Below are 26,284 nucleotides of genomic sequence, written 5' to 3'. Positions count from 1 at the left end.
GTTATTACGGTAATTTGGAGCGTCGCAAACCTGTCGCTGTCGCCCTCATTGCTTCTAGCTAGCACAAGCTAAACTGCGTACTTCAGGCAAGATGTCGCTGAACGTGAAGAGGAGTATCAGTGCGGTCGCTGCATAGTTTTTTTTTCTTCTAGAAACGTCCTTTCAAAGCTGCAACGAGATAAACAATTTCTCGTTTGTGCTGCAGTGGCCTTTCACCCCAAAATGGACAACCGGTTACTAAGCTAACGTAGCAACATAACGTTTCATTGCTAGCTAGCTAATCGACCTGCGGATAAACTACACACTGACAGATGACATGGCAGAGTCGTCGCCGTTATCAGGTGTTAATGTTGTTCTGGTTATGGCTTATGGAAGCTTGGTAAGTTACTGATTTGGTTGCTATCTGGCTCATGTGATGATGCTGAATTTAAAATCCTGCCTTGACACGTTTGGTTTTGTTTGTAGGTGTTTGTGCTGCTGTTTATCTTTGTCAAAAGGCAAATCATGCGTTTCGCGATGAGATCCCGCCGAGGACCCCATGCACCGATTGGCCACAATACACCTAAGGTAAAGTGGATCTCCTCTTTTATGAGCTTGGTTACCTCTTGTGTTGTCAAAGAACAGTTGAATGTGCAGAGCAGCTGTTGGTGCAAGAATTCATGTGTTTGTGTATTTTCTTCATGAATTAATTTACAGGGTTTGAGGGAGGAGATTGACTCCAGGCTGTCCAAGGTCCAGGAGATCCGTTTCGAACCTCGTCTCCTATCAGAAGAAGACGATAGGCTGAAGCAAGGATCACAGATTAGTCAGTCACGTTTTCAGCTCATCCTTTTGACACCTGAATCTCTTTGAAGTGCATATTGTGCTTTTTTTTGCACAATGTAACAAAAACCTGTTTGTATTTCAAAGGTTGCTACAACTACCTGTACAGAATGAAAGCAATGGATGCCATCCGTGACTCAGGTGAGAGATAAAATTTGATGCTCAAACGCATTGATTCTGCAGGTGCATGCATTATTCTTCTCATCATCACATCACAGACCTGAATCCATTATTCTCAAATTCACGTTAACTCTTATGAAGAGGCAGCAGTTCAAACAGCTGTTCATCTGTTAATCTGTAAAAAAATATGTGTTTTGTTAATTTCTTAGGTCTTCTCCTCTTATCTTTTGTTTTTGTAATTACATATTATCCACTATAAATTTACCAAATCATGTGTTTTGCAGTGACCCAGTTTCCCCCTTGGAAATGAGGTCAGTTTCAGTGAGGAAGTTTCATCTTTTCTAACCTTCACTTCTTGTCCCTTTCTGTTTGGACCTCAGGTATTCCTCTGCAGGAGATAAGCCGCAGTGCCAGTGCGTTTACTGGACGCAACTTCAGGAACTGGCTGTTGGAGTTGCGCAACTCCCATTCTCTGATCAAGAGCAGCCGCAGCGCGCTCATTGACCGTTTGCTTGAAGGCTACGACAGCGCTCGCCATGGGACTGGGGTGCGTACACGTGTTTTTGTGTGTGACTGATGGTTGAAGAAAAGAGAATAGAATATAATGGGTTTAACAGTTGTGTTGTAACAATCTACTGATCTGACTTTAACTCTTTGTTCAGGTGTTTGGGGAAGCCGAGTTTCTTGAATACCAGCAAGCTCTCAGCGAACTAGCTGATGTGTAAGTGCTGTGATACTGGTCCAGACTTAAAATTCTTGTGACATTGTTGGAACAAGTGTTCCAGCCTGCATTGCTCACACCGACAGGGCAAGGCGTAGTGAATGCTACAGTTTAGCATACTACTAGAAATCAAGTGATGAAAAAACGATGTCCACATTTTGAGCAATTCATTTAACACAGACATTTTTAACAGACATTGATGATTTTCCAACAAAAAGGATAATTGGCAGAGTCTATTTTACTAATTTTAAAAGTACATGTAAATGTACCTTATGATATGTAATGGTATATTTATATAAAATAATATCTGTATTGTAAAATACATTCTTTGATAAGAAATCAAATATGCTGGTGAAATTCTGAAAGTAGTTGCCACTGGGACTGATATGATGTAAAAAGTAAACTTCATGCTGTAGTGTGGCCCCTATCCTTTAAGAGCATACATTAATGCATTATAAGCACAATCACACATTATAAAGGGTAGATCTGCAGTTGTATTCCTACAGATGCACCTACTTGCACTAATCCTGTGTTTTGAGCTGTTATTACTGTTACTGCTGCTATTTCATTACTGATATCCATGAATATTATTACGTATACTAAAATTAATAATATATTTGTGCTATGCCATCCATTTTACATTAGTAAACCCCCCTTGTCTCTGCCTCTCCTTCCTCTCGCCTTCCTCAGGGTGAAGGCCTATTCCAGCACCACCAGCCTGGACCAGCATCACCAGTCCGCAGCCAAGGACCTGACAGGCTCTCCTGTCCGGGGCACTCCCTCCACCATCCAGGTCACCTACCTGCCCTCGACTGGCCAGCGCAGCAAGAGGCCCAAACACTTTCTGGAGCTCAAAAGTTTCAAAGACAACTACAACACACTGGAGAGCACCCTGTGAGAGACTGCTGCTACGGACTGACTGTCAGAAAATGTTTGTATGGTGTGTGAGCATGTGTGCACAACAGTTACAGTCTACTGGGAAACAAGAAGTTGTACCATGCTGTAGCTTTGTTTTCAAGTTGAGCTTTAAAATTGACCCACAAATTTAGGTTTGGAAAACTTGAGTTCAAATAGGGCAATGTCAGTCGTGAGCATTTCCATACACAATATTTTTCAAGTATTTTAAAAGAATTATGTAGAAATGTCTCATTTTATAACAGTTGTTTAAATCTTGCAGTTACAAGATTTTTCTCATTATGGTGAAGCCCCTATGTGCACGTGTTACACCAAGGCCTTTGTTCTTATTTTGGACCCAATGAGCGTGTTCAGAGGACAAATATGATTGTAGACCAACCCGGCAAGGTTTTCATTATCATTTTTGTATAAACAGCAAAGCTAACGGCAAATCACCTGGATTAATTTTTATTTTCTCTCAAAAGTCCAAATGTAAATATGAGTGTACCTTTTTATTTACTGTGTATTTGTACAGATGTACAATATTTATATGAACAATGATAACTTATTTCATTGATATTGTTTGATTTGTATTTATGTGAGGTTGTACACTTTTGTGGTTTGAGATAAATGCCTTACAACCCACTTCTTCATATTCAGTGTCTTTAATATCTCCACTAGGTGGCAGTACAAGGTTATAGAGTAAAGATACAATAACAGATGCTAAAAGTTACAACACATGAGTCAGATAAACCAGATATTACATTATATTTGACAAAGTCTACAATAAAAGGACACAGACTGAACTTCAATGAATCTATCTACAATGTTCACAGTGAATCGTTACTCAGTTTATAAAAATGTTCATCCTGGATTGCAACAGAAAGTATTATACAGAAAAAAACAGCAAAGTCCATACAAACAATGCATAATTATCTAAGTAAGCAAGTTTATCAGTTAAATCAGAGTTATTATTTTAAATATGTAACCTTTTAGCACAAAACAGGATATATAATAAGGGTGTTGAGGCAGCGTATGAGAATTAAAATGTTTACATCAACTAGCCTCTATCTCTACAAGTAGCCTCTAATATAGATTTTCCAGCATAACGAAAAGCAGGTCAATATATATATATAAAATAGCATTATCACTCTTATTATAGTTGACCCACTCTAGTGTCAGAGAAATATATTTAAGTTAAACATAAATCATATTTCAATGTTGACATAACCAACTGCATGCCTGCCATTGGCAATGTGGTGCAAAGCACTGAGGAATCTGACCCTGAACGCTGCTGCTTAGGATTGTGATCGAGTAGGCTGTAGTATGAAGAAGTGCTGAAAACACTCATTTGTCAATGTGGATGTTTACAATAATAATAGTTTTTAATCTTGACCCACCTTTTACACTGACCTGTTGAAACAGCTTATTTAAGATTCTGCATGGGAAAGAAGTGGAGGTGGGAAACTTTACAACACAGAACTTTACTGAACTCTTTCCTACTGCCACTGCATCTTGAAGACTTGCTGACAAAGTATGTGACGCACAGATTTGTGTCTATGTATATTTAAGAAGTTCAGTTAAATTTAGGATTCTTCCTACCATTGGATCCAACTTTGAATAACCCTTTACTTTTTAAGATTCTGTTTGACACTGAGAAAGCCAGTAAAGGTATACAGAACAGCCTCAAAACTAACTATGAGGTACTAACGAAAGACCAATGTGCTTTGTCACCATGAGGTCTGTTAAGCCAGCCTTTTTTAAACACTGCAGACCTACGTTTTATATACTGGTAGGTGGTTAAATATATATTTACACTGTATTTTACATCTGGTCATTCTTTTGGTTGACACTCCATTCAGGACTTGATCTCAATGACTTTGATGAATGGGAGGGCCTTGTTGGTCGGTGTCGTCGGTGTGAGTGGTTTACTGTACAGAGGGGGAAATTGAAAAACGTCATGTCATGGCGAATGTCATGGAGGTTTACTTGAATATTTGACTGTAGCATGACTTGTAGTCAGCCGTCCTCTCAGTTGGATGAAGTCAGCATCTTACTGTGAATAACAAAATGAGCAGGAATGGAAATTGGGAAGTGATTGCTCACCTGTAAACAACCTCTGGCTTGTTCTCAGTGGACGTCAGGGGCGGCGGGTCCTTGCCTGCCAGGAAGTACTCCATGTGGTCATGCATTTCTCTGTTCTGCAGACAGAAAGGGGTTAAAGACATTACATTGTCTGTCCTTGTGTGTTTTACATGCAAGACAACTTTTTAGCTTTCAGTTGATTGGAGTGTGGTGCTTTTAGCTTTAGCACAGAAAAGACAACTAAAAATACATATAATGTACTATATAAAAATGTCAGAAGAAAATTCAGTCATAGCAGTAATAAATCAGGATCAAGCCTTTAGTGGATTCATTCAGATTCTAACTGCAGTTATATGAGGCTCCTGACCTCAGCTTCCAGGAAAGCCACCTTCTCCTCCAAATCCCTGATGACTCGATCTCTCTCTTGGATCACCGTCCGGGAGTTCTGCAGCTGTATTATTGACAAAACAAACAAACACAAACAAACAATGTGAGATGCTCAGGAGAAACACAGCTCACTTTTCCGACAGGAGCAGATGCACCATCACTTATTCATGACAAGTGAGTTTTGTTTCACCACACGTTTCCTCTTGGCTCCACTCCCTCAAAATCAATTACTCTTTATGTGTCCACCTCCTCAAAATCTAATTTCCTCATTAATGGCTTCCTGTGCCTTTGTGGGCGCTGGAGAGCTCATTTGCATTGTGCGTGTGTGTGCGTGTGTGTGTGTGTGTGCACAACCTTGCACTACCAATCAACCTGCTTGTGCTTATGTGCATAAATACCTGTTCGATCATGTGGCGGACTTTCCTTTGCTGACTCTTTAACATGTCGTCAAGGTGATGAATCTTTTCCTTCAGGACGGCCACCTCCTTCTCCAGCTCTGCACACCTGCAAACACACAAATATAGGAAAACTAATAGCAATTTGATGCATATTAAGTATAGAGCCATACACTAAGAAATTTACAGGAGAAGTTATTTTGTAATTTTGATTAGAGGAGGTTATTTGTATGATTTGAATTTTACATCCTGTGAAGCAAGTTGTCAATTAAATAATCAAACTAACAAATTCATATTTAGGGATATATTCTCATATTAGAGGATATAAAAGTTGATGAACTAACCTATATTTGCAGGGCAACTAATAAAAGTAATAGTGAAACAAATAACATTATTGGGTTTATTGAGATGACTTGGCTTGTTAAAAACAAAAAAACTACTTCTTATTCACACCACTGATTGTACTTTGGCTCATCATTTTGTTTCTCATCTCACCTCTCCTTCTTCTCCACCCCTTTCTCCCTGTTTGCTTTAAGCTGCAGCAGCTCTGCCTCCTCTGCCGCCATCTTGTCTTTGAGGATGCCGCTCTCGATCTCCATGCTTCCCAGCAGCCTCTGCAGCTCCTCCACCTGCTGACCCCTCTCCTCCGACTGCTTCTCCGCCTTCTGCAGCTGCTCAGACTGCTCAGCCAGACGAACGCAATACTCATTTGACTTGGCCTGTGAGGAGAGCCACAGAGCAAGAACTAAGTACTAAGTAAGAAGTGATGTGTACACTATTAAAGGCTCTGTGCACCGAAACAGGTGTTTTCAAAAACTCAGGTGGAAGTTGTTTGGGGCTATGCTGGGATTTATGTGATATGACGTTGTTCCAGGTCCAAGTGCAATTTGAACACGCCCACATCATGCTCTCATCAGGCAACATAAGTGAAAACACCAGTGTAGGTGACTATTGATGCGCAGGGGCTTTAAAAGATGAGTTAGGTTTATTATAACTTGGCTCTTAATTGAATAGTTTTGGCCATTTTTTTTCTATTGGTTATAATAACATTGAACACACTTGCTAGTTGCTGAGATCTCAGAATGCAGCGTTATCGCTTCAACAAAATCAGATAGGGCAAGAGACAACGTTTTAAAACAAGCCGACAGTTTAGCCACTTTATTTGGAAGTAAAACCGAAAGTGAGTGCTCCAAATGTCCAAATTACTTAATCTTGTCTGAATCACTGAATCTATTTGCTGATGACATGCAACTAAGATGAATAAAATGACTGAAAACAAGTTAGGATTCAAACTATGCAAATGGTTCTACGTGTCTGCCTATTGTATCAATATAACTGTGTTGGTGCTACTAACACAATAAAGAGGGTTTAAGTACAAGGCCATAGGGATAGTACATGGCAGATCAGCCTATGGTAAAATGTTAGTCTGTGTGCAGTGTCCCCACATGACCTGACAGATGAATGCACTGTAGAGCAAAGACCCAAACAGTGGAGGATCACAGGATGAGGGATGAAATCCAAAGATAAGACTGACAGATAATGAGGATGATTAAAGGAACAAGAGAGCAGCAGAGGAGTGAGTCATAGGTGCAGACAGGAAATCGTGTCATGTTACTCATCTAGTGAGACAGACCTGCAGTATCTCCCTCTCCTCCTGATGCCTCTTCTCCATTTCCTTCAGCTGTGCATACAGACGCTTGGTGGCCTCCCTGAGCCTCACGCTCTCCTCCTGATTATCCCCAACCTGAGCGTGCAGGCAGACAGAAAGTGACATGCTCAATTAGGCTTAATCTGGCAAACTACTTGAACCTCAGGGCAAGGCAGGAGCTAACAAACAGATAAAAGAGGCTGCTGATAGGCCATTTGCTACGTTTGCTATGTTTAAAAGGTTGTTTGGGCTAGCCTGCATTTAGACAAGAAGCAGGACGTCTGTTATATAGTGCAGAGATAATTTTTATCTTGGGGCTGTCCTTTAGGTGGACAAAATACTTTGTATTGCTATATAATCTGACAAAATTAAGGTAAATTGACCCTGGGTTACCTACATACCACACACACAGGTTACTAGATATGGATAGCCACAATACCTCCCTGCTCTGACACTACTTCCTTGGTAGATAATGGTGTTGTGTTACAGGAGATGTTATGATGTGCTGAGTCTAGAATAATGCATGGGAAATACAATATTGTGTGTGTGGGGGCAGTGTGTTCGTGTGTGCGCTATTAGTCTGAATGTAAGTGAGCCCTTGCGCTGTGTGTGGTAAGCTTTGTTATCAGCTTCAGAGAGCCTGGCACCATTTTACATTACCAAAGTGTGAGTGCGAAACAGCTGGAATGGTATGTCTGTCATTTAAATACAAATTTAAATGCATTCAAACTACTTTCAGCTGAAATTGGCTTCTGCCTTTTCCCATGGTTCATTCAATTCAATTTTATTTATATCGTGCCAATTCATAACAGCATTATCTCATCTTACTTTTCCTATAGAGCAGGTCTAGATCGTACTCTTTATAATTTAGTTAAATGCTAAATAATTCATATTAAACTGATGAATAATCTGATCATAAAAGCCACAGCAAACACTCCTCCGAAGAGAGAAGGCTGAATTGTCGTTAGCTTACATGAGCGTCTGACTCGATGACAACAGTGTTGCCATTGGTGACAGCTGGTTGGCTGCTGGCCACGTTGACTCTGAAGCCATTGACTGGATACTGAAGAAGAGAGCAGTGTCTGGTTAGTGGAGTTAGTGCTTTATTTCTCCTTTTACTCGTAAAATGTACAAATACTAGAATGGCCGAGAGAGATCACTGCACAGCAACTTACGAAAACACAAGCAGATGAAGGAAAGGATCTTCATCCCTTTGACAACACACACATTGAGAAACACTTCAAGTTCTGCACAGCTGCATTTGTAATGCATTGTGTTCTTGTTTAAGCCAAAAACCTGTAACATGTCTACAACTGGTTAAAAGTTTTGCTGCATGATTACTATCTACGACTCCAGATTATCGTGGTGCTGGCTTTGTTACACTGCCTTCCTGTTAAATATATTTTTTTGAGTGTTACTGATGCTTCCTTGCCCTGATTTGCTCTTATTCTTTAACCGTTTTTGCATGTATTTGATTTAAATCCTTTTTGTAACTATGAAGCATTTTGTAACCCTGGTTTTAAAAAGTGTTGTATAAATAAAGTTTTACTTACTTACTTCCGACAACAGAATGAAAGTTACACCACAATAAGAATTTCCAGGGGGCACTAAAACTGATGAACAAGATAGTAATCAATTAAAGGCTACTGGTAGGTAATAATATGGGAATCACAAAATCAGAATGTTAGAACTTGCCTCTGTATTTGCAGCGTGTGTCTTTATGCCATATATGTGTCATATTGGTCTTTCTAAATGTGATGTATGTTTTGTCAAAGTGGTGGAGATATTTTCCTGATTTGCTTATGTTTTGTGTATATTTTGCTCATGTTTTCTTAAGTTGTTGTGTGTTCAGCTCTCTCAGCTTAAAAAAAATCCCCAAAGCCCAAGGCAACTTCTTCAAATTGCTTGTCTGACCAACAGTCCACAACCTAAATATTTTACATTTACAGTCACATATACAAGAGAAAAGCAGAAAATCCTCACATTGGAGAAGCTTGAACCAGCAAATGTTTGGCATTTTTGCAAAGAAACTGAAAAGATAAATCAAGAATCATAATTGCTGTCAATGAATTTTCTGTTGATTGACCAAACAATTATTTGTCTAATTGTTTCAGCACTACATTCAGAAAATCATCTTTAACTTTGACGCCGAGGGGTGTGTACCTTGTAGTTGTTACTGTTCTGCCTGGCTGCCATCTGCTCTCTCAGAGACTTCAGACAGTACCTCACCTATCAACAAAAACACATTATGCATTAAAAAACATGTGTGCTGTGCAGAAACACTACTGTGGATCACCTTTTTCAACCCAGCCACTTCACATTATTAAGAAACACACACGCTCTCTAGCTCTCCACTAGCAGTTGAATGTTGACTCATTGTCTAAATGCGGCTGTAGAAAGTGTTGCTCAACTCCGTCTGTCGCACACTGACCTCTTGAATCTGCGACACCTCGTCCGTCAGCATCCTGACACTCTCTGGAGGAGATTGAAGGTAAACCTGGATAACAAAACGGTGGGAGTGTGTTAGATGATACAGGTGAGCACACAAATACCTCAGATAGGCACGAAGGGTGGAGTGGCTCGTACAGGCATACAACTATACAAACAAACATAGTTACACCAAAACAAGCTCACATACCTTAATGACTTCAATTTTTTCTTCTGTGGGAGTGATGAGCTCAAGTACTTCTTCCTGCTCCTGTGGTTTATGTGGCAGCACTACTGCTATGCTGCTCTCCTACATTCAATCAAAAAAAAAGTTTAGTAAATGTCCCATTCTATGTTTGTTTCTTTCATCCAGTAAACAACATGGCAAAACAGGTTTTCTCTTTGATTTTGTACCTTGCTGCCGTGCCGCTCCGAGGTGCAGCCTGACTGATCCTGATCTTGTAGAGTTAGTCTAAGCCGCCTGCATCGGACCTGAAATGAAAGATGAGAGCACAAGAGGAACTAGATGACTAAATGGAGCTGTGGGGATTATGAGAAAAACAACCAATGAAGAGAAAGGAGAGGGGCTTAAAATGAAAGTCATCTCTGAGAAAGAGGGTGGAGCAGGGAAAGAAAAGGGTACTTTTTGCCATAAAACTTCCCCATACTGAAGTTCCTACGTGGATGCCACACAGTTAGACTGTAAAACCTAGCAACCGACACTGAGGAGACATTTCCATTGCACCCTCGGGGCAAAGTCTCTCCACGCTATTCACTGGACAAAATGAAACCAGTCCAGTCCAATAGGGGCCAAAAATACCAACACTCAAAACATCCGTGACTGCTGAGTCACTCCCAACTCAACTTTGTCGCCTAAGCAACAAAAACAGATAATGTGAGAATTGTCTCTCATGCATCTTTGACAACCTCACTTTAAAATAGTTTAGAAAATATTTAGGTCAACACCACAGAAATAAACACAGATGGACTGACTTTCTTTTGGCCCACAGGATTGGGTGTTTATTCTATTCTATTGTATTATACTCTATTCAAAAGGCTTGTGTACTATTCTTTTCTGTAAGTATGTGTATTCTATTCTGTTCCTCTCTATTCTATTCTGTAGGTGTGTCTATTTTATTCCATTCTGTTCTATTCTATTCTGTACACATGTGCATTCTACTCTTTTCTGTAGGTTTGTGCATTCTATTCTGTTCAGTGGGTATGTGTATTATATTGGTATGTGCACTATATTCTATTTTATGCTATTCTATTCTATTTCTATTCTATTCTATTCTCTAGGTACATTATGTGCATTCTATTCTATTGGTATAGTATGTCCATTCTATTTTATTCTATTATTTTCTGTAGGTGCGTGTGTTCTATTCTGTTCTATTCAATGTTGTTTTGTGTTTATATTTTTTCCCCAGTAGACTTTGATGCTGTTTCACCAGCCTTAACTTTAATATCAGAAGTTATTTCTTCCAGATCCACTATGATGACTCATTCATGGCTTGTCATTTTGTAAAGTTGCCCTTTAAGTGTGCCCTTTGTTTGGATCCTCCTTTTTTTAAATTGTAAAATACATTTCTACAATTTTAAAACAAACTCTCTTGAACTTTGAGACAAAGACTGCAGTTATTCACACTTTATGTTACAAACAATTAATTTAATAGATAGTGAATAATGATATAATAATAATATATTAATAATTAGACGGTGGAATAGGAAGGTAAAAAATGTCTGGGCATTTAAAAAAAATGAGATGACAGTGGAAAAAGCTCAAATTCTCTTAAACTCAGCTGACTAGATATTTTTACTAGATATTTTTTTACATAACAAAGTACAACCTTCTATACATAATCCTATACCCATTTAAGTAAGTGGCGGTATGGCCCCACACAAATTGTGTTGCTTTTTCTGTGAATGTGCAAAGAAAACAAACCATTTTGCCCTTTGACAAATCAGGTGGAGGATAAAACTCCAGGTACAAGTGAGTTACATAACACAGTTGATTTTTATCTTATCACAAGCTAAATTATACATAATCCTCTAAGCCTCTACGTGGTGTTATGTGTTCGTATATATACATGCACGTGTGTGCTCACACACGTATGTCTGTGTATTTTTAATAGCTGTTGTATGCAGTGTGCCTCCACCCTACAGTACATGAGGTGAAGACTGAATTGATATTATCAGTAATTATTCGGGGCGGATGCCTCTGAAAACTCTTTATGGTGCAGCTGTGAGTGCTATCATCAGTGGCCTTAATTAAACTTTGTGTGGGTGTGAGCTACAGAGAATAGCAATCAGACCAAAAGCCAAGCTGTATAAATGGCACATAATTTAATAGCCAAAAAAAAAAAAAAAAAAAAAAAAAACATGAACAAAATGTCCTGTAGTTGTTTGGACTGTAATTATCGTAAAAACTTCGTTGATTTTGTTTGTTAGTCTTAGTCTAGAATTAGATGGGAATGAGAGGGAATCCTCAGTGACACACCCAAACTATTATTATGATAACTTGACTGAGCCAAAATATAGTAAGTCTAAGTGATGATGTTGCATGTTGTTTTTCTTCTATAGAATATAGCTTTGGTAGGGTGTTTACAGTTAATGCTTACTGGTGGAAGCTGAAACTTCACTCATTAAAAATGTGTTTTCCAGGACTGGCTTTTTATTTTCAGTCAGAGAGGTATTTTTACAAGTTTCACAGGCAGGTGGTACTCTTGCAAGGTACATAAAATATAAGAGAAACAGATGTTGCTCCCCTGTCTCAAATAACGTCAGGAATCTTCTTTGTCTTATTAATTTCACCTGCATAATATTTCACATTCACACCCTTTAAGTACTTGCTCTATAACATCACATGTCACATTAATGTCACATTGTTTGGTCACCCAATAAACATTTTGTCTGTGATGTTGTTCACATGTGTACCCAGTGTACACTTAATAAAGCCATTTTACACACTCTTAATTGCTCCCTGAACACTCCCTTGAACAACACCTGTGGTTACAGTGTAGGAATGATAAAGAAGCACTGACTCTACATACCACAGTCTGTTGTCACCTTTACGTGTGAAGACAATGTTGCAATTACAACTTCAGGTCGCATACCGCATGTGAACCTGTGAACCAATCCTTTCCTGGGAAAACCCCTTTATTGTATCTGCCTTCCAAGTAACACCATGGCAGTGCAGTCGCTGACACACATCAAGTGCCAGTCATCAGGCCAAATCAAATTGAGAAAGGAACTCATCAGCTGGCTGAATGTTACCGCTCTATGTGACAACTTGGCTCAATAGCAACACCCTGCACAGAAGATGGGAATTTATAACTGCAGTCTGTTGCTCTTTTCATGATATTAGGCAATTAACAATCATGTGATGCCTGGCACCAGCAAATTATGATGAATCTTGAAACATGTGCAGAATGGTAAAAATATTGTTTTAATCATCTCAGTTCAATATAAGCAAAAACTTCCTATTAAATGTCAAGAAAATTACTAAAATAGATACATGCAGATAAAACATATGTTTTTCTTTGTGTGTGTGTGTGTGTGTGTGCGTGCGCATGCCACTGTGATACACAAATAAACCTGCATATGAATGGGTGGAAACTGTTTATGCTTTTAGAGAGAGAGAGTGTGTGTGTGTGTGTGTGTGTGTGTGTGTGTGTGTGTGTGTGTGTGTGTGTGTGAACATGCATAGCCAAGGGCTCCTTCAAACTTCGCTACATTTTAGTTTCAATCTGTTATTTTTTTCGGGTTTATTGCTGAAACATCATGAAATGATGTCTGATAGGATTTGTTTTAAAGGGCTAAGCCAAAATTGTTCAAATAGACTGCATTAGAAGATTTTGACTATGGCAACGGCTGCAAATGGCAGATGCTGCGGCCTGTAGCTCCTTCAAACTCTGCTAGTTAAATTTTTGTTTTTTCATGTTTTTTCCCCCGGCTTGCAGAAACACTTATGACAGAAATACATCATCGTCATCATCGGAAAAGGAAACCGGGGTTTGGATTAAAGAGCAGCGGACCTTGAGAGAGATCAACCGGACCAGGCACAACAGAGGGTGCTGTGATCGCCCCAGGAGGAGAGGAAGAGCCGGGATAGGAGCCATGCTGGCCCAGCTTGGACTTACAGCTGCTCATGGCTAATGTCTGGCCTGGACGAAATGGGACTCAGTCTGGCCAACCAATGGGAAATCAGAGACTGTTGTGCCCACATCCTGCTCCATATAACACTCGATGGGCAGACTGTGTTCCGAGCTGAAGGAGCGCAAGACTCCAGCTGGATGAAAGGAGGAGGACTCTGTTTACACTGATGATACTTGGTGCTCAAAACAGCATGTCACAGGTGGGTAACACATTTGGTTATGTACGTCAGCAACCAGTTCTCTGCTTTGCAAGTCAAACACAGGCTAAATGTTTTAGCTTGAATGGCAGTTCGTTGGGTGTAATTGCTACATTTGAAAACCATCAGAGCTGAGGCAGTGACAGGCAGGCCAACATTTCACTCTGTGATCTCAGTGAGGGACCGCTTGAGGGCTTCTCTCGAGAAGAGATACACAGAGGATTGTGGGACAGACACGCCCTGGGAGGTGCTTACTGTACACAGAAACACAATGTTCTGCCCCTAAACACATGCAATTCTTCTGTGTGTCTTTGGAAGCCAAAGACATGTTTATATTTCAGGCATGTAGGTTACAAATAATAATCTGCTTATTCATAAAACTAAATTGTAAGTAAATTACAGGCAAGTGTCTGCAAATGAATCCTTGACAGTGCCCCAGCTTATGCCAAGTTCAAGTTTCTTTTGTGCTGTACTGAATGCCTATGAAGCGTTTCCTCTTTCCTTGGAAAAATCCTGTGTTGTATTTTATGTGTGTAAAAACAGCAACAGCAGCATTTTTGGAATAAACTAAAGAAATATGGGAAACTGCAGACCACAATGTTGCCCTTATAAGATCATATTGTTGTGGTGCAGGCACTGAATGCTGAACACCAAAGCAATCTCTGCTTATTATCAAATGTGTCACCAAATTTCAGAGAAACAAGAGTCTTATTGATGCCTCAAAATCCTTGATTGCTCACGTTGCAGTCGACAAATATTGCAGAGGTCAACAGCAGAGCGCCATGAAAACAGTCCCAACCAATGATTATGGATGAAAGAGAGGTTGATTAGGAACCACTCATACAAAAGATGCTTATTAGGTATCATTACAGGCCAAATAGCCTGTACATGTGATCATGTTCCAAGGTGAAATTAAACATGAAATCACTTCGTACTTTTGCGGTCCTCGCCTGTCCAATTAACATATGAGCAACTGTTAACTGTTGTCAAGTTCCGACGTAACAGCTCTTACATTCATGTATTGACAAGAAAAACACAACAGACTTATGGTTATGAGGGTGTTTTTCTAAGTAAACAGGTTATACCATATTTTTTCTCTGCTGCAGAAACATGTGCAAACTCACACTTCTAATGTACGTAATGTGATCAGCCCTTTTATCTGCTCTGTGCATTTACAGTGCAATAAATATCTACCTCCAGTGTTGAGGCAAAGAGGGAGAAATGTCTGAGTGCTGCTCCACTAGGCTTGTCTGTGCAGCTAAGGGAAAGCTTAATTTCCATTTATATGTCCTTTCCCATCTAGGAGGAGTAACCTCAGATTCACTTAGAAAACACAGAGAAAACAAAGGCTAGGTTTTCGCTGGGTTTTCTATATCTTTTATATGACATGAGTTTCATGTTTACATATAAACTCAGGGAGGGAGAGTCTGTTTTCTGTCTCTAGTGTCCTGCTTTTGTCATGTCAGATAACGGGGCAGGAGGACAAAACAGTGCTATAGCTTATTTACACATTTTTACTCCTCTCTACCTCCTATTTACTGGTTCTGAGGTGGGGGTACAAATCAATAATGTACATAGTAATGTACAGTAAGGCTGCAACTGACTATTTTCAGTGTCAATTTATCTGCCGATTGTTTTCTTGATTAACTGAGTAATGGTTTCATCTATAAATTGCCATAAATGGAGAGAAATACCCATAATCATTTCCTAAAAGCAAAAGTCTTCAAATGTTTTTTCTGACCAACAGTCCAAAATCCAGAGATGTTCAGTTTACTGCCACATAAGACAAACAAAAGCAGCAAATCCTCATGATTGACAGGCTGGAACTAGGCAATGTTTGGCATTTTGCTTGAGAAATGACTTCAACGATTAATCTAATTCTCAAAATAACTACATTCTCTATTGACTGACTCAATTAATCGATTAATTGTTTCAGCTCTGAAGTACAGGGATTGAAAACTGAGTTGAGTAGAAGCGTAATAAAAGAATAGGGTAGCACAGACTAGAGTACATAAGAATAATGTGGTTTAAAGCAGAGCAGAGACTTGAATAGTGTAACAGAGTAGACTGAAGTAGAGTTCAGCAGAGGAGATAATATCTTATTATCTTCGACAGTCAGGTATTCAGGAGAAAAAAAACAACACTGCAGATCAGATCACCCATACTGGATTAGACCTGTAGCTGATATGAAAAAAATCAATTAAACATCTGAATCATGTTTACTGATTTGGAGGTGATGTCACTGTTTCACCTCACTATCCAGGCTACAAGAGCATCCTCATACTGTCAGTGACCTCCCACAATCAATACAGGACCATCCAATCCCAGTTATCAAGCTACAAACTCCTCCATGACTGCTGTTTACTGATTTGGAAATGATATCATTGCTGTACTCAGCTGTACAGGCTGACTGTTACTGAAGAACAACAATGAATAAAGGGTCAACCAGAGCTATAAATCTATGTACTCTTCTACTGAAGATTTTGTGTATATTCACAGATAGTAGATCACTATTTGCACCAACACCAGTATCTAAATTCCCATTCCAAGTGGCAACAGAGATCACAGCAAAGTGTGAAATCCATCCATCTCTGAGTGCAGTCAAAACGAAGCAACACGGCTACACACGCTATGAATGATAAGAAAAGTCATGAAACACTGGTAACTTGTTGATATCAGCAAATCCTGCTCCAAACCATCACACGTCACACGTTAATTATAAACTCTTCCCTTCTGATGAATGCCAACAGTATGTGTAACCAATACAACAAAAACTGAGTCACCTTTTCATAGCACAAGAAGTAACTGATAAATGGGAGGCTGACTCTAAAAAGTTTTAAAGTTGTTTTTTATCTGACAAGCTCAGTGGCAATGTTTGCATTCAGGTGGTCTGTGCCAAATAAAATATAATGAAGATAAACTCACACAAAATGATGTTTGTCTTTAGTGTGTTGCCAAGAAAGGGCAATAGTAAATGAATGTCTCTTTTTGAATATAATATTTTTAAGTATCTGTTTTCTGACTGGTTTAATCTGTGTGTGGGAAACGAGCTCTTTATTTTAAGTATGACAAGTTCACAAGGAAAATCTATTCCAATGAATCATATAACCAAACACTTGACTGTAAATCATAAAGCAGATAGAAACTACAACCGCAAGTACCATCATGCACTTCACACCCAAATGCAAAGCCTTTACTTTATCTCACATAGGATCTCTCTGATATCTACCTGGGCAGACGAGGCTGTCCGGGACTCTTCCCGAAGATGTTCAGGCAGCTGTGATACAGACCGTCTGTGTGTGTGTGACTAAGTGCGTGGGAAGACACGGTTGTCTTGCCTTACATGGCTGGGTGAGGCTCCACCAGCTGCCCAGCCCTTTTCCCTCCAGATTGTTCTCCAGTTAGAGAGCTAGAGTGCCAGTCCAAGGAGGCATGTAGTTGTTAGCCTCCCCTGCAGGACTGCAATGCCAAATGCACAATGGAAAGAACTGGAAGGAACATTTCTCTGATTAGATTATACACAGTCCTAAACAAAGAAGTTTGATGATGATGAATCTAAACTGCATAACAGTTTGAAAGCCATGTATTATCTTTATAGTTTGATAATTAGACTGATTTGGCATTTTTTTCACATTTTATTTGAATTGCTAAAAAAAATGAAAGATCTGGGCAACAATTCAGAGGTCAGAGGCTATTATCTTCATCACACAGTCACAATCATTCAGAGTAAATTAGTGACTAAGTTAAACCAGCCTAAATGTTTGCAAATATACACTAACATATAACTTACTTGGGACAATAAGTGACCAATAGATACAACTGTGGAATGAAGAAGGCTTCATTTATCTGCCACATAGTGACAGTGATAGGTAGCAGCACTCTGAGGAATGTGTGGTGTGAGTTATATAAGAGAGATTAATGAAGCGTCTTTATATAACAGTCACTGGCACAGTGAGTGTGTGCAGTGTAAACTGTGCAAACAAGGGTCAGATGCCACAGTCCAAATATGTTCATGTTTGTGTGTGTCCATGAGTCTCAGACCATCTGAAATGTAATACGTAACGTAAAACGTTAAACTTAATACATTAAACTTCCATCACTGAAATGATCTTATATCTACTAATCTTTTTCCGATAAATTATTCTTTGTTTTATCTAGAGTTGCAACAATCAGTCGACTAATCGAATAGCCAATCAACAGAAAATTATTCAGCAAATATTATGATAATTGATTAATTGATTTGTATAATTGTTTTAAGAAAAAATATCAAAATTCTCAGGTTCCAGTTTCTGAAATGTGTAAATTTCATGGTTTCCTTAGTATTTTATGATAGTAAACTGAATATCTTCGTGTTTTGGACTGTTGGTCAGACAAAACAAGGTATTTGAAGACATCACTTTGGGCTTCAGGAAATTGCAATGGGCAGATTAATTAAGAAAATAATCATCAGTTGCATCCCTTGTTTTATCTAAAGATGAAAGAAAAATGCCCATCATTACTGCACAGAGCTCAAGGGGACATTTGTCAGACCAACAGTCCAAAAACCAAAGATATTCGATTTATAATCATATAAAACAGATAAAGGCCATTTGAGAAGTTGGAACCACTGAATATTTGACATCTATAAATGACTTAAACACCTACTTGATTATCAAAATTGTTGTTAAATTCTGTCAATTGACTAATAGTTTTATTACTAGTGCACCTTACATTTTTGTGTTTTTCGTGTTTCCTTATCTTTTACACAAAGAGCAAACTTCCAATTTGTGCAGGTGTGTACTAAACACCCTGTTATTTATCAAGCTATTTGTATATATGTATAGTTGCTTATCCTTTTGTTGACATGTGAGCAGGGCAAACATGCCATTTAACAATGTCGGTGTCACACACAAAAGGCTCTCTCTTATGTAGCCATTTAAATACACCATAGAGTTGACAAAGAACTCCACAACAATCCAGCTAATCTATTTTAATAATATCCTTGCATGGCCCATTCTTACTCGTCCTAGCATGTTCTCACGCTATGACAGAACACACATTAACTTAAATGTCATTTGTCAAGAAAAAACAGTTAAACTCCTACACGTGCTTAAGTGGGATGAAATAGGTTTCCCAGTGGAAATGGGGGTTTGCAGAACAGGTTGCAAAAGAGGTCACAGCTCATGTTTACAGTGAGATCACAGGACTCACAAAAAAAAAGAACCAGACCAAAAAATGTCTGTTAGCTAGCAAGCTGAATTCATAGTATCAACCTGATCAAGTCAAGTTCATTTGTATAGAGCCTTTATTCACTGTTACAGTCAATGATAGATAAAAAGTATCCCCTCCAAACTGTAAAGCCAGGAAAAGGTCTGAAAACCCTCCTCTAATCATTTATTCGTTTTTGTTTTATCATATTTAGAGCTAATCAAAGCGTCCAAAAATTCACTTGCAAAGTGTGTATTAGTCTAGGCATGACTATGTATTTCTCCTCTTCCTGCCAGATAGCTTTATAAACAAATTATGTGTTCATTCATGCCACTATCCTGGCACACATGTGCCATTATGATGGGACATAACACTTATTAACTCAATGGTTTAGGCCAATGAATTAGGCTACTTTATTCATGATAAAAAGTTATGTTTAACCTTTCATTTGACAAATTCTTATTTATGTCCCTTTGGTAAATAGCCACTACACTTTGATATCTACAAGGAAGTGTGTAATGACAACACTGTGCATCAAATTGTGAAAGAGATTGGCACAAACTGGGCGTGAGTCAGATAAATGTTACACAAATAAGAACAGGGCAGAAAAAAACCCATTATTTGACTGCCAATGAAAAGAGGATTCTTCTCTTTAACTACCCAAATAACAAGTCTTGGCACTTTCGTATTGAGTTCTTTGGAACTCCTGGCATGGAATTCTCTGTACATTCTACATTCCGGAATGTCAGGTCAATTGTTTTCGCAGTCGCGCCTTCACAAATGATTAACTTAATTAATAAAGTTCTAGAATGGCCTAAAATGTTACAATTATTTTTAAGCAATAAAAACACGGCTGGAGGGTACAATTATTTCATTTTCTTCTAATGATGTTTGAAGCAGGGCATTCAGACCTCACTTGTCTCAACATATCAATTCATTCTTACAACATGTGAAAGTATTCTGTGAAAGAGGAACCACTGCTGTACACTGGCTTTTCTTTTCTGTGTAAACATGTTAAACATTGATCTGATATGAGCTCCACACTAATTCTCCAAAGGCAAAAAGCAGGATAACGTTCCAGTGAAAGTGCCATGTACACAATGACACATACAGTCACTAGGACAAGTTAATGATAAACATACAGTAAGTCACGTTCAATGTGTGCAACAAGTAGCAGTGTAAAACAACAGTCACACCTGCTATTTTACCTGCATGAGTATTTTATTATATGTAATAACAGATAACACGCAAGAGGTATTTTCTTTTTGTATATACAAATAATAGCTATTGAATTCAGTGACCATTTGGCATTACTTTGATCTCTTTCAAAGCATAATGGATTACTTTCCATTTGATTTCAATTCAGCCACCTCTTCAAGATATTACAAGACTAATGTCACAGTGTACAGTTAATACAGACAGACAGCCAGCCCTAGGCTCCTATCTGCCTCATAATGTGAAAGATAATATTGGCGGTTTGCCATGATCATCATATTTGCTCTGGGACAACAAACACTTGTGTTAACGCTTAATCACACAACATAAGTCACATGACACTGTGTGTTGTATCTGCATTCACATATATTGTCTTTAAATGTAACACTAAAGTGTGTAATGCCAAAGAAGAAATGGCACTTTTGAGTTTTTTTTTTCACAGTGCATGCAGACATCACGTGTTTGATGAAAAGTTAATATCTGCTTTTCATGTTACATAACAATCGTATTTCAAATGTCTCATATAGGCCATATAGACCTAAATTTTTTTTTACAGGTTAAAATGTAATTCTATTTTTTGAAAATGTTATATTTCTCTGGAGTTTCACTTTCATATGGAAAACTGAACATGTACCCAAAAAATTCAGTAAAATACCACAGTCCATATACTCGGCTAACATTTGACAATTATGATAGTTGTGGCACACTCTCCCACTGTAATAAAGTTAGTCCAGTGGTACCACAGGAAATATAAAGTATAAGAGTATTATTGAGGACCACAGATACATTTAACAGGGCTCCAGACGAACTTTTTTCCACTAGTAGCATTGGTGCTCCCTACTGAAAATTTAGGAGCAGCACTTAAATTGACATGCAATGCAACACATTCATATTTTTTCCCATCTTAACTGTATTACTGATAAATGCTTTGGTAATAAATATAACCCGGCGATACACCACCAACCTCACCCTCCACGCCACACTTTATGTAGACTAAACAAGATTACTGAACAATATTTATAACAATAACATAACTTAAAAAACGTAAAATAGATGTAAAATATAATAAGGGGAAGTGGCTGGCTAGAAGGAGCACATACTGGCATCCTGGCTCTGGCTAAATCTACTGTCCACTGCAGATGCACTATCCACAACCTGGATGAGTACCTTTCAGTCTATTAGTAGAATATTATAACATTAAATAAATAGTATAATGTTAATATAATAGTATAATGTCAGTATTATATTAATATATTCATTATATAATGTGAGTATATTCATTATAATTTCATATAATAGTATATAACCTACCACTAGTATTAATTCCAGTTGGACAATTCATCAGTTTAAGAAACACACAACCAACATTTAGCATTTTTGCAGCTTTTGTTCCTTCATTAAATCCTTATGCAAGAAAAGTTGGTCTACATCGACGGTTAGTCTCTAATTTGTTAACGCTACGTACTGACTTGTCAATAACCATAACAATTCATGCGTAACATGTATTTATAAGGTCCCGCCCCATCCAGGCTGTGATTGGTCGGTTCACGAAAAGTGACATTGACGAGCGCATGGACTTTATGAAAAGTTTAACGTGTTTCAACAAAAGGAAGTGACGATGTAGCTAAATAGCCAGCTAGCCAAACAACAACCTTTGCACATCTCACCTGTTGTCTTCTGTCTTACGGCTTCAGCTGCGAAACCTTGACTAACAGCTGAACTGGTCTGAGGATCTTGAGGGGGAGGAGGTGTTCTGGTACACAGTCAGAGTTGCTTTGTGTAATGTGCTGCTCCCGATGGCCAGTCCGACAATGGGAGGCTCTGAATGATCTTTCCTTTTGAAACACGAATCGATAGTTCGTTTCATTGTCACCAAAGGGCCAAGCGAGAGCCCTTACGGACCGGACACAGGCACACACACACACACACACACACACACGGAAGGCGAGCCCCCACAATGTGACTGTGTAAACAGATTTATGTCCCCACAACATGAGTAATACACGCTCACACAAACACACTCCAATTCTCGCTCCCTCCTGGTGTTTCACGTGATATAACGATTAAAAAACAAAACAAAAACTTGCAAGTCGCACTGTTGCTTCTAGTTAAAACATTTAGTAGCACTGTCTCCAAAAATGGTCGCAAAATACGACTAAATGGTCGCAGTCTGGAGCCCTGAATATGTTATTTTCCTGACAGGGATTCGACTTGCGTCTCTGAATGAAAACCTTCACGCCAAGGTTAGTTTTAATCCACACTCACATTAGTCTTGTTATCCTCTTCTCCATTTTCCACAGTCCGCGTCACCCCGCCGCTCATCTTCTCAGTGCGAAGTTGGGGAAAGTGAAGCCAAGACATGAAAATAAATAAGAAATTAGAGCTGTCGGCAGTTTTTTTCTTTCCTGTCCTGTCACTGTTTGAAACTTTACATCTCCTCTTCCTCGCAAATAACTGTTAGAGATACAAAAACGCACAGAGTGAAGAGACACCCGGAGCCTGTCCCGCTCTCTCTTTGTCTTGTCTTGTCTGTCCAGGTAAAGTTGAACCCTGCAGGTCTTCAACATGCCTGCGCCTCATTTAAGTGGAATGTGCAGAATCATAAATCAGGATGGAGGAGGCAGAAGTCATTGTGGACATTTTGTATCATTTTAGATGCAGGTCAGATAAAACATTTTTAATGGTGTTTTCATTCTTAATTTTGTTGTCTTCTTCTATCGTTTTCATATCTTGTAATTGTTCTGATACAGACATAAATCTTCTTGATCTACCACACATTTGTATATAAAATGTATTTCATAAACTGTATATCTAATTTGTCACTGTGATCTGGAATATAAGCCAAAACATTTATACACACTGGTTTAGGTTAACATAACTTGTGATTTTTTTGCACTTTTTTTTTCCAGTGGTGGAAAGTAACAAGTACATTTACTCAACAGCTGTACTTAACTACAAGTTTGAGGTACTTGAACTTGCGTATTTCCACTTTATGCTACTTTATACTTCCACTACAATTCAGAGGGAAATATTGAACTTTTTACCCCATTACATTCATTTGATACCTATAGTTACTGGTTACTTTGCAGATTCAGATTGATAATACAAAATATAACAATTATTATGTATTATTATAGGTTAAGATAAGACTCTATTGACTGATTTACTCAAAAACATATATGGCTGAAATAAACCATGTCTGACCTCAGAGAAGTTGATGACACCTCCATCCGGCAGACATTTGGTGTGAGTGCTGATGAACCACGGCATTTTGTACTCAGTCACCTGCCTGATCTTCTTCCAGATTGATCCCATATGCTGTCTCTCTGTCTTGTTTCAACAAATTTTGTTCAACCTCTTCCCCATTTTCCAGCAATGTATCTGTCAGTAACAGTGCAGCACCAGGAACCTCCAGGAACTGTGAACTGCTTCCCATGCGCTGCAGCTAATTCTGTGTCAGACCTGCAAATAGGATATAGTCCTGTTTGATAACAGTCCTGTCACATGTCAGGTGGTTCTGGTGCCACTTACACTTACTTATTTTCCTGCTAGGCCTATGGCTGAACTCATTTACCTTTGGTGGCATATGGCTTGAAACTCTTTGCGACATGAAGTCTGGCACATCAGCCCAGAGAAAGTGTCCTACTTTAAGCATTCGACAATGTTGCTGTGACAGTGTGAGAACATTGTGATCTTTCCTGAATAATGGATCAAACCAGGAAGAAATAAGTAGTGCAGTAAACAGAGTTTTGGTAGAGGAAAAATTTTATACTTTTATTATACTTTATTGATTTTGTTTTCTAACCTTAATCAACAGTTATCCATCAACATGTTATGAGCATAAAGCTGTTAAAGAAATGTCCTAACACTTAGGTTTATCTCAACCTAAGTGACGACAGAATGTATTTTCCTGTTGTTACTTGCTTGATGGTTTTAGACCAGGTGTGGCATAAAATGAAATGAAAGGCTGTTACCATAGAAAGACCAGACTATAATACCCAAATCAGGTTAATCCATATAAGCCTACTGTATTATTTTACTACAATGTTCTTCCGCTGTTTGACATCATGTAATTATGTTGGTTTCAGACATAACTTACATTATTTAAGAGCTATTTGTTCCATGATAAAAGTAGTCCCTTTGTACACATCACTGAAATACATTAACCTACAGTAAATATAGCACATCTGCACCAAATAGACTACTGGTAAGAATGACAAAAAGTCAAAAGGCAGCTCATTTTGAAAAACATGTACTAGTTTAGTAGGCTAATGGTTTAGCCTTTGTTTGATCAGAAGCCATCTTTGTATGCCGTACAATGTAAAGTATGCATATTATTTTAAACCTATTTTTTTTTCATTGAAAGGGTTGAATGTCATGAAGTTGTGGTAATGCTATCATGCAAAATTCCTGTGTTTAACATTTTAGACAGTGGTGAGGAAACTTGTGCGGCTAATACATTCTGTGTGTTGGGTACTGAGCTAAAATGCGAATCTAAGCTTATTCGTGTACATGTTAGAACAGAGCTGCTGTAGAAAACCATGACAGCACTGTAATTGTAATTCACAACCAACAGCATGAAGAATGTTGATCACCCAAGTTGTACAAGTTGCTCACTTTCTCACGCATTATGGATGTATTTTCATACCACTAATACTTTGAGCGGCAAATTATGTGATGTGCTACAGAAAAGCTCCATCATTCATTGCCTCCACTAAACTACAAATTTGGATCTAATTAGACACATGGTGGTTCTGATTGATGGATCACAGTAATAAATCAGTGAGGATTGCACTATTTTAAAAAGGAAAGAGGACAGAAACTTTAAGGGAAAGGAAAGTCCTAACCGTGGGAAGACAGAAGAGAAGGGGAAGTAAAGAGAACGATGGATGAGGTAGAGTCATGATTACAGCTTGATGTCTCCAGTAATTACAGTAAACCAACTAAGGATTACAGACTCTGTGTCTCTGAGGGGTGAACTCAGCCAGAACTAACATGTTGCTGACTTGTCACTGAGTTGCACTAAAAGAGAGAAAAGTGATCTGAAACAAGAATACTGAGGCAGGACATTTTATTTTAATTGAACAAATCTTCATAACGCTCATTCTTAATGTCAAGTTGTTTTTCGGGGACAGTTTCAGTTTTATTACTGAATATGAAATCCTCTCCAGTTTTTGTGACATGAATTACTCAACATTTTCCCTCTCTTATATAGAAAGCCACATCTGACTTCTCTGTGTCAGTTTGTGACTTAAGGACTGCTTGAGGCTACACTTCCAGTAATTTAGATAGTGTAATACTCCTGCTCAGTATACTAAATTGACTATAATGAGCCACCAAAAAGTCTATGAGGGTTATACTGTGAAAAGTAACAGTATTTACTTTACAGGCTACTGGTAAAATGCACAGCATGTCACAGTTTTACTTAGTTAAACATCCTCACAATCTACAGTATGAAATTCCCATTCACAGTAAACCGTCCGGCTGGCTGACTTGGTTAACAGTGGTAAGAGGAAGAGCTGTGAAACCTGCAGCATAGACAGAACAGCAGGACCACAGCAAGCTTTGATCTTGTATTCTCTGTATCCCTGTAAAGGTGTGAACTTGCCTCAGGTTTAAAGGTATATGTTAGGTCTGCTGTCAGTCCCTGTGCCTTTGAAATCCAACATCCAGATGCAACATGTGCAGACATGCACATGCTTTCAACTCTGTAGAAGTGAAAACTCACTTTTCCAACACTATTAATATGTATATAAAAATATATATATGAAAAAATATGCACAAGATGCTGTGTTTACAGTACATCCTGCAGCACCTGGTAGCTCCTGGAACAATAAAAGCAAAAGAACAGGCCAAAACCTCTTGTTTCCTTAACAGCTCCTACTGTAAGACCAGTTACTGACTGATTCCCCTAATCATGGATTAGCACTTCATGCTGACAGTTCATATCAGTCTGCTTATAAACTTTCTTTTTGGGCTGTGGGAGCATTTCTCGTCTTACATTCATAGATGTATAGACTTTTGTATGTGCC

The 26,284-nt window shown here is 38.6% G+C and overlaps 2 protein-coding genes across 3 annotated transcripts; one reads left to right on the top strand and one right to left on the bottom strand.

Annotated features, from left to right (window-relative positions):
* The first annotated feature begins 7 nt into the window (after positions 1 to 7).
* On the top strand, positions 8 to 3,202 carry LOC122864887 (protein C1orf43 homolog). The gene is made up of 7 exons (XM_044172638.1): positions 8 to 379; positions 466 to 567; positions 697 to 805; positions 910 to 963; positions 1,323 to 1,489; positions 1,605 to 1,663; positions 2,354 to 3,202. The coding sequence occupies exons 1-7, from the start codon at positions 317 to 319 to the stop codon at positions 2,559 to 2,561; spliced, it is 762 nt and encodes a 253-aa protein (XP_044028573.1). The 5' UTR covers positions 8 to 316; the 3' UTR covers positions 2,562 to 3,202.
* A 4-nt stretch (positions 3,203 to 3,206) lies between these two features.
* On the bottom strand, positions 3,207 to 23,583 carry tuft1b (tuftelin 1b). Of its 2 annotated transcripts, none has more exons than XM_044172636.1 (13): positions 23,457 to 23,583; positions 22,518 to 22,574; positions 9,914 to 9,991; positions 9,711 to 9,809; positions 9,504 to 9,569; positions 9,236 to 9,301; positions 8,046 to 8,135; positions 7,058 to 7,168; positions 5,920 to 6,143; positions 5,428 to 5,533; positions 5,010 to 5,093; positions 4,664 to 4,758; positions 3,207 to 4,488 (listed from the first exon to the last, which is right to left on the bottom strand). In XM_044172636.1, the coding sequence occupies exons 1-13, from the start codon at positions 23,565 to 23,567 to the stop codon at positions 4,416 to 4,418; spliced, it is 1,260 nt and encodes a 419-aa protein (XP_044028571.1). In that variant the 5' UTR covers positions 23,568 to 23,583; the 3' UTR covers positions 3,207 to 4,415. The 2 variants fall into 2 exon arrangements, with proteins under 2 accessions (XP_044028571.1, XP_044028572.1); XM_044172637.1 differs by lacking the exon at positions 23,457 to 23,583 and adding an exon at positions 22,730 to 22,834.
* Between the last annotated feature and the right edge of the window lie 2,701 nt (positions 23,584 to 26,284).

The sequence above is a fragment of the Siniperca chuatsi genome, linkage group LG17 (assembly GCF_020085105.1).
Source record: "Siniperca chuatsi isolate FFG_IHB_CAS linkage group LG17, ASM2008510v1, whole genome shotgun sequence".
Taxonomy (NCBI): domain Eukaryota; kingdom Metazoa; phylum Chordata; class Actinopteri; order Centrarchiformes; family Sinipercidae; genus Siniperca; species Siniperca chuatsi.
This window is presented reverse-complemented; position numbering and strand designations above follow the sequence as displayed.

Bases quoted from the DNA above. Each gene is read 5' to 3' on its own strand.
- LOC122864887 (XM_044172638.1), top strand. From the start codon at position 317: ATGGCAGAGTCGTCGCCGTTATCAGGTGTTAATGTTGTTCTGGTTATG. The intron at 568-696 runs GTAAAGTGGATC...ATTAATTTACAG, and splicing joins TTGGCCACAATACACCTAAG to GGTTTGAGGGAGGAGATTGA. The intron at 1,490-1,604 runs GTGCGTACACGT...CTCTTTGTTCAG, and splicing joins GCGCTCGCCATGGGACTGGG to GTGTTTGGGGAAGCCGAGTT.
- tuft1b (XM_044172636.1), bottom strand. From the start codon at position 23,567: ATGGGATCAATCTGGAAGAAGATCAGGCAGGTGACTGAGTACAAAATG. The intron at 9,570-9,710 runs GTATGTGAGCTT...TTTGTTATCCAG, and splicing joins AAAAAATTGAAGTCATTAAG to GTTTACCTTCAATCTCCTCC. The intron at 4,489-4,663 runs GTGAGCAATCAC...CCCTCTGTACAG, and splicing joins AAGCCAGAGGTTGTTTACAG to TAAACCACTCACACCGACGA.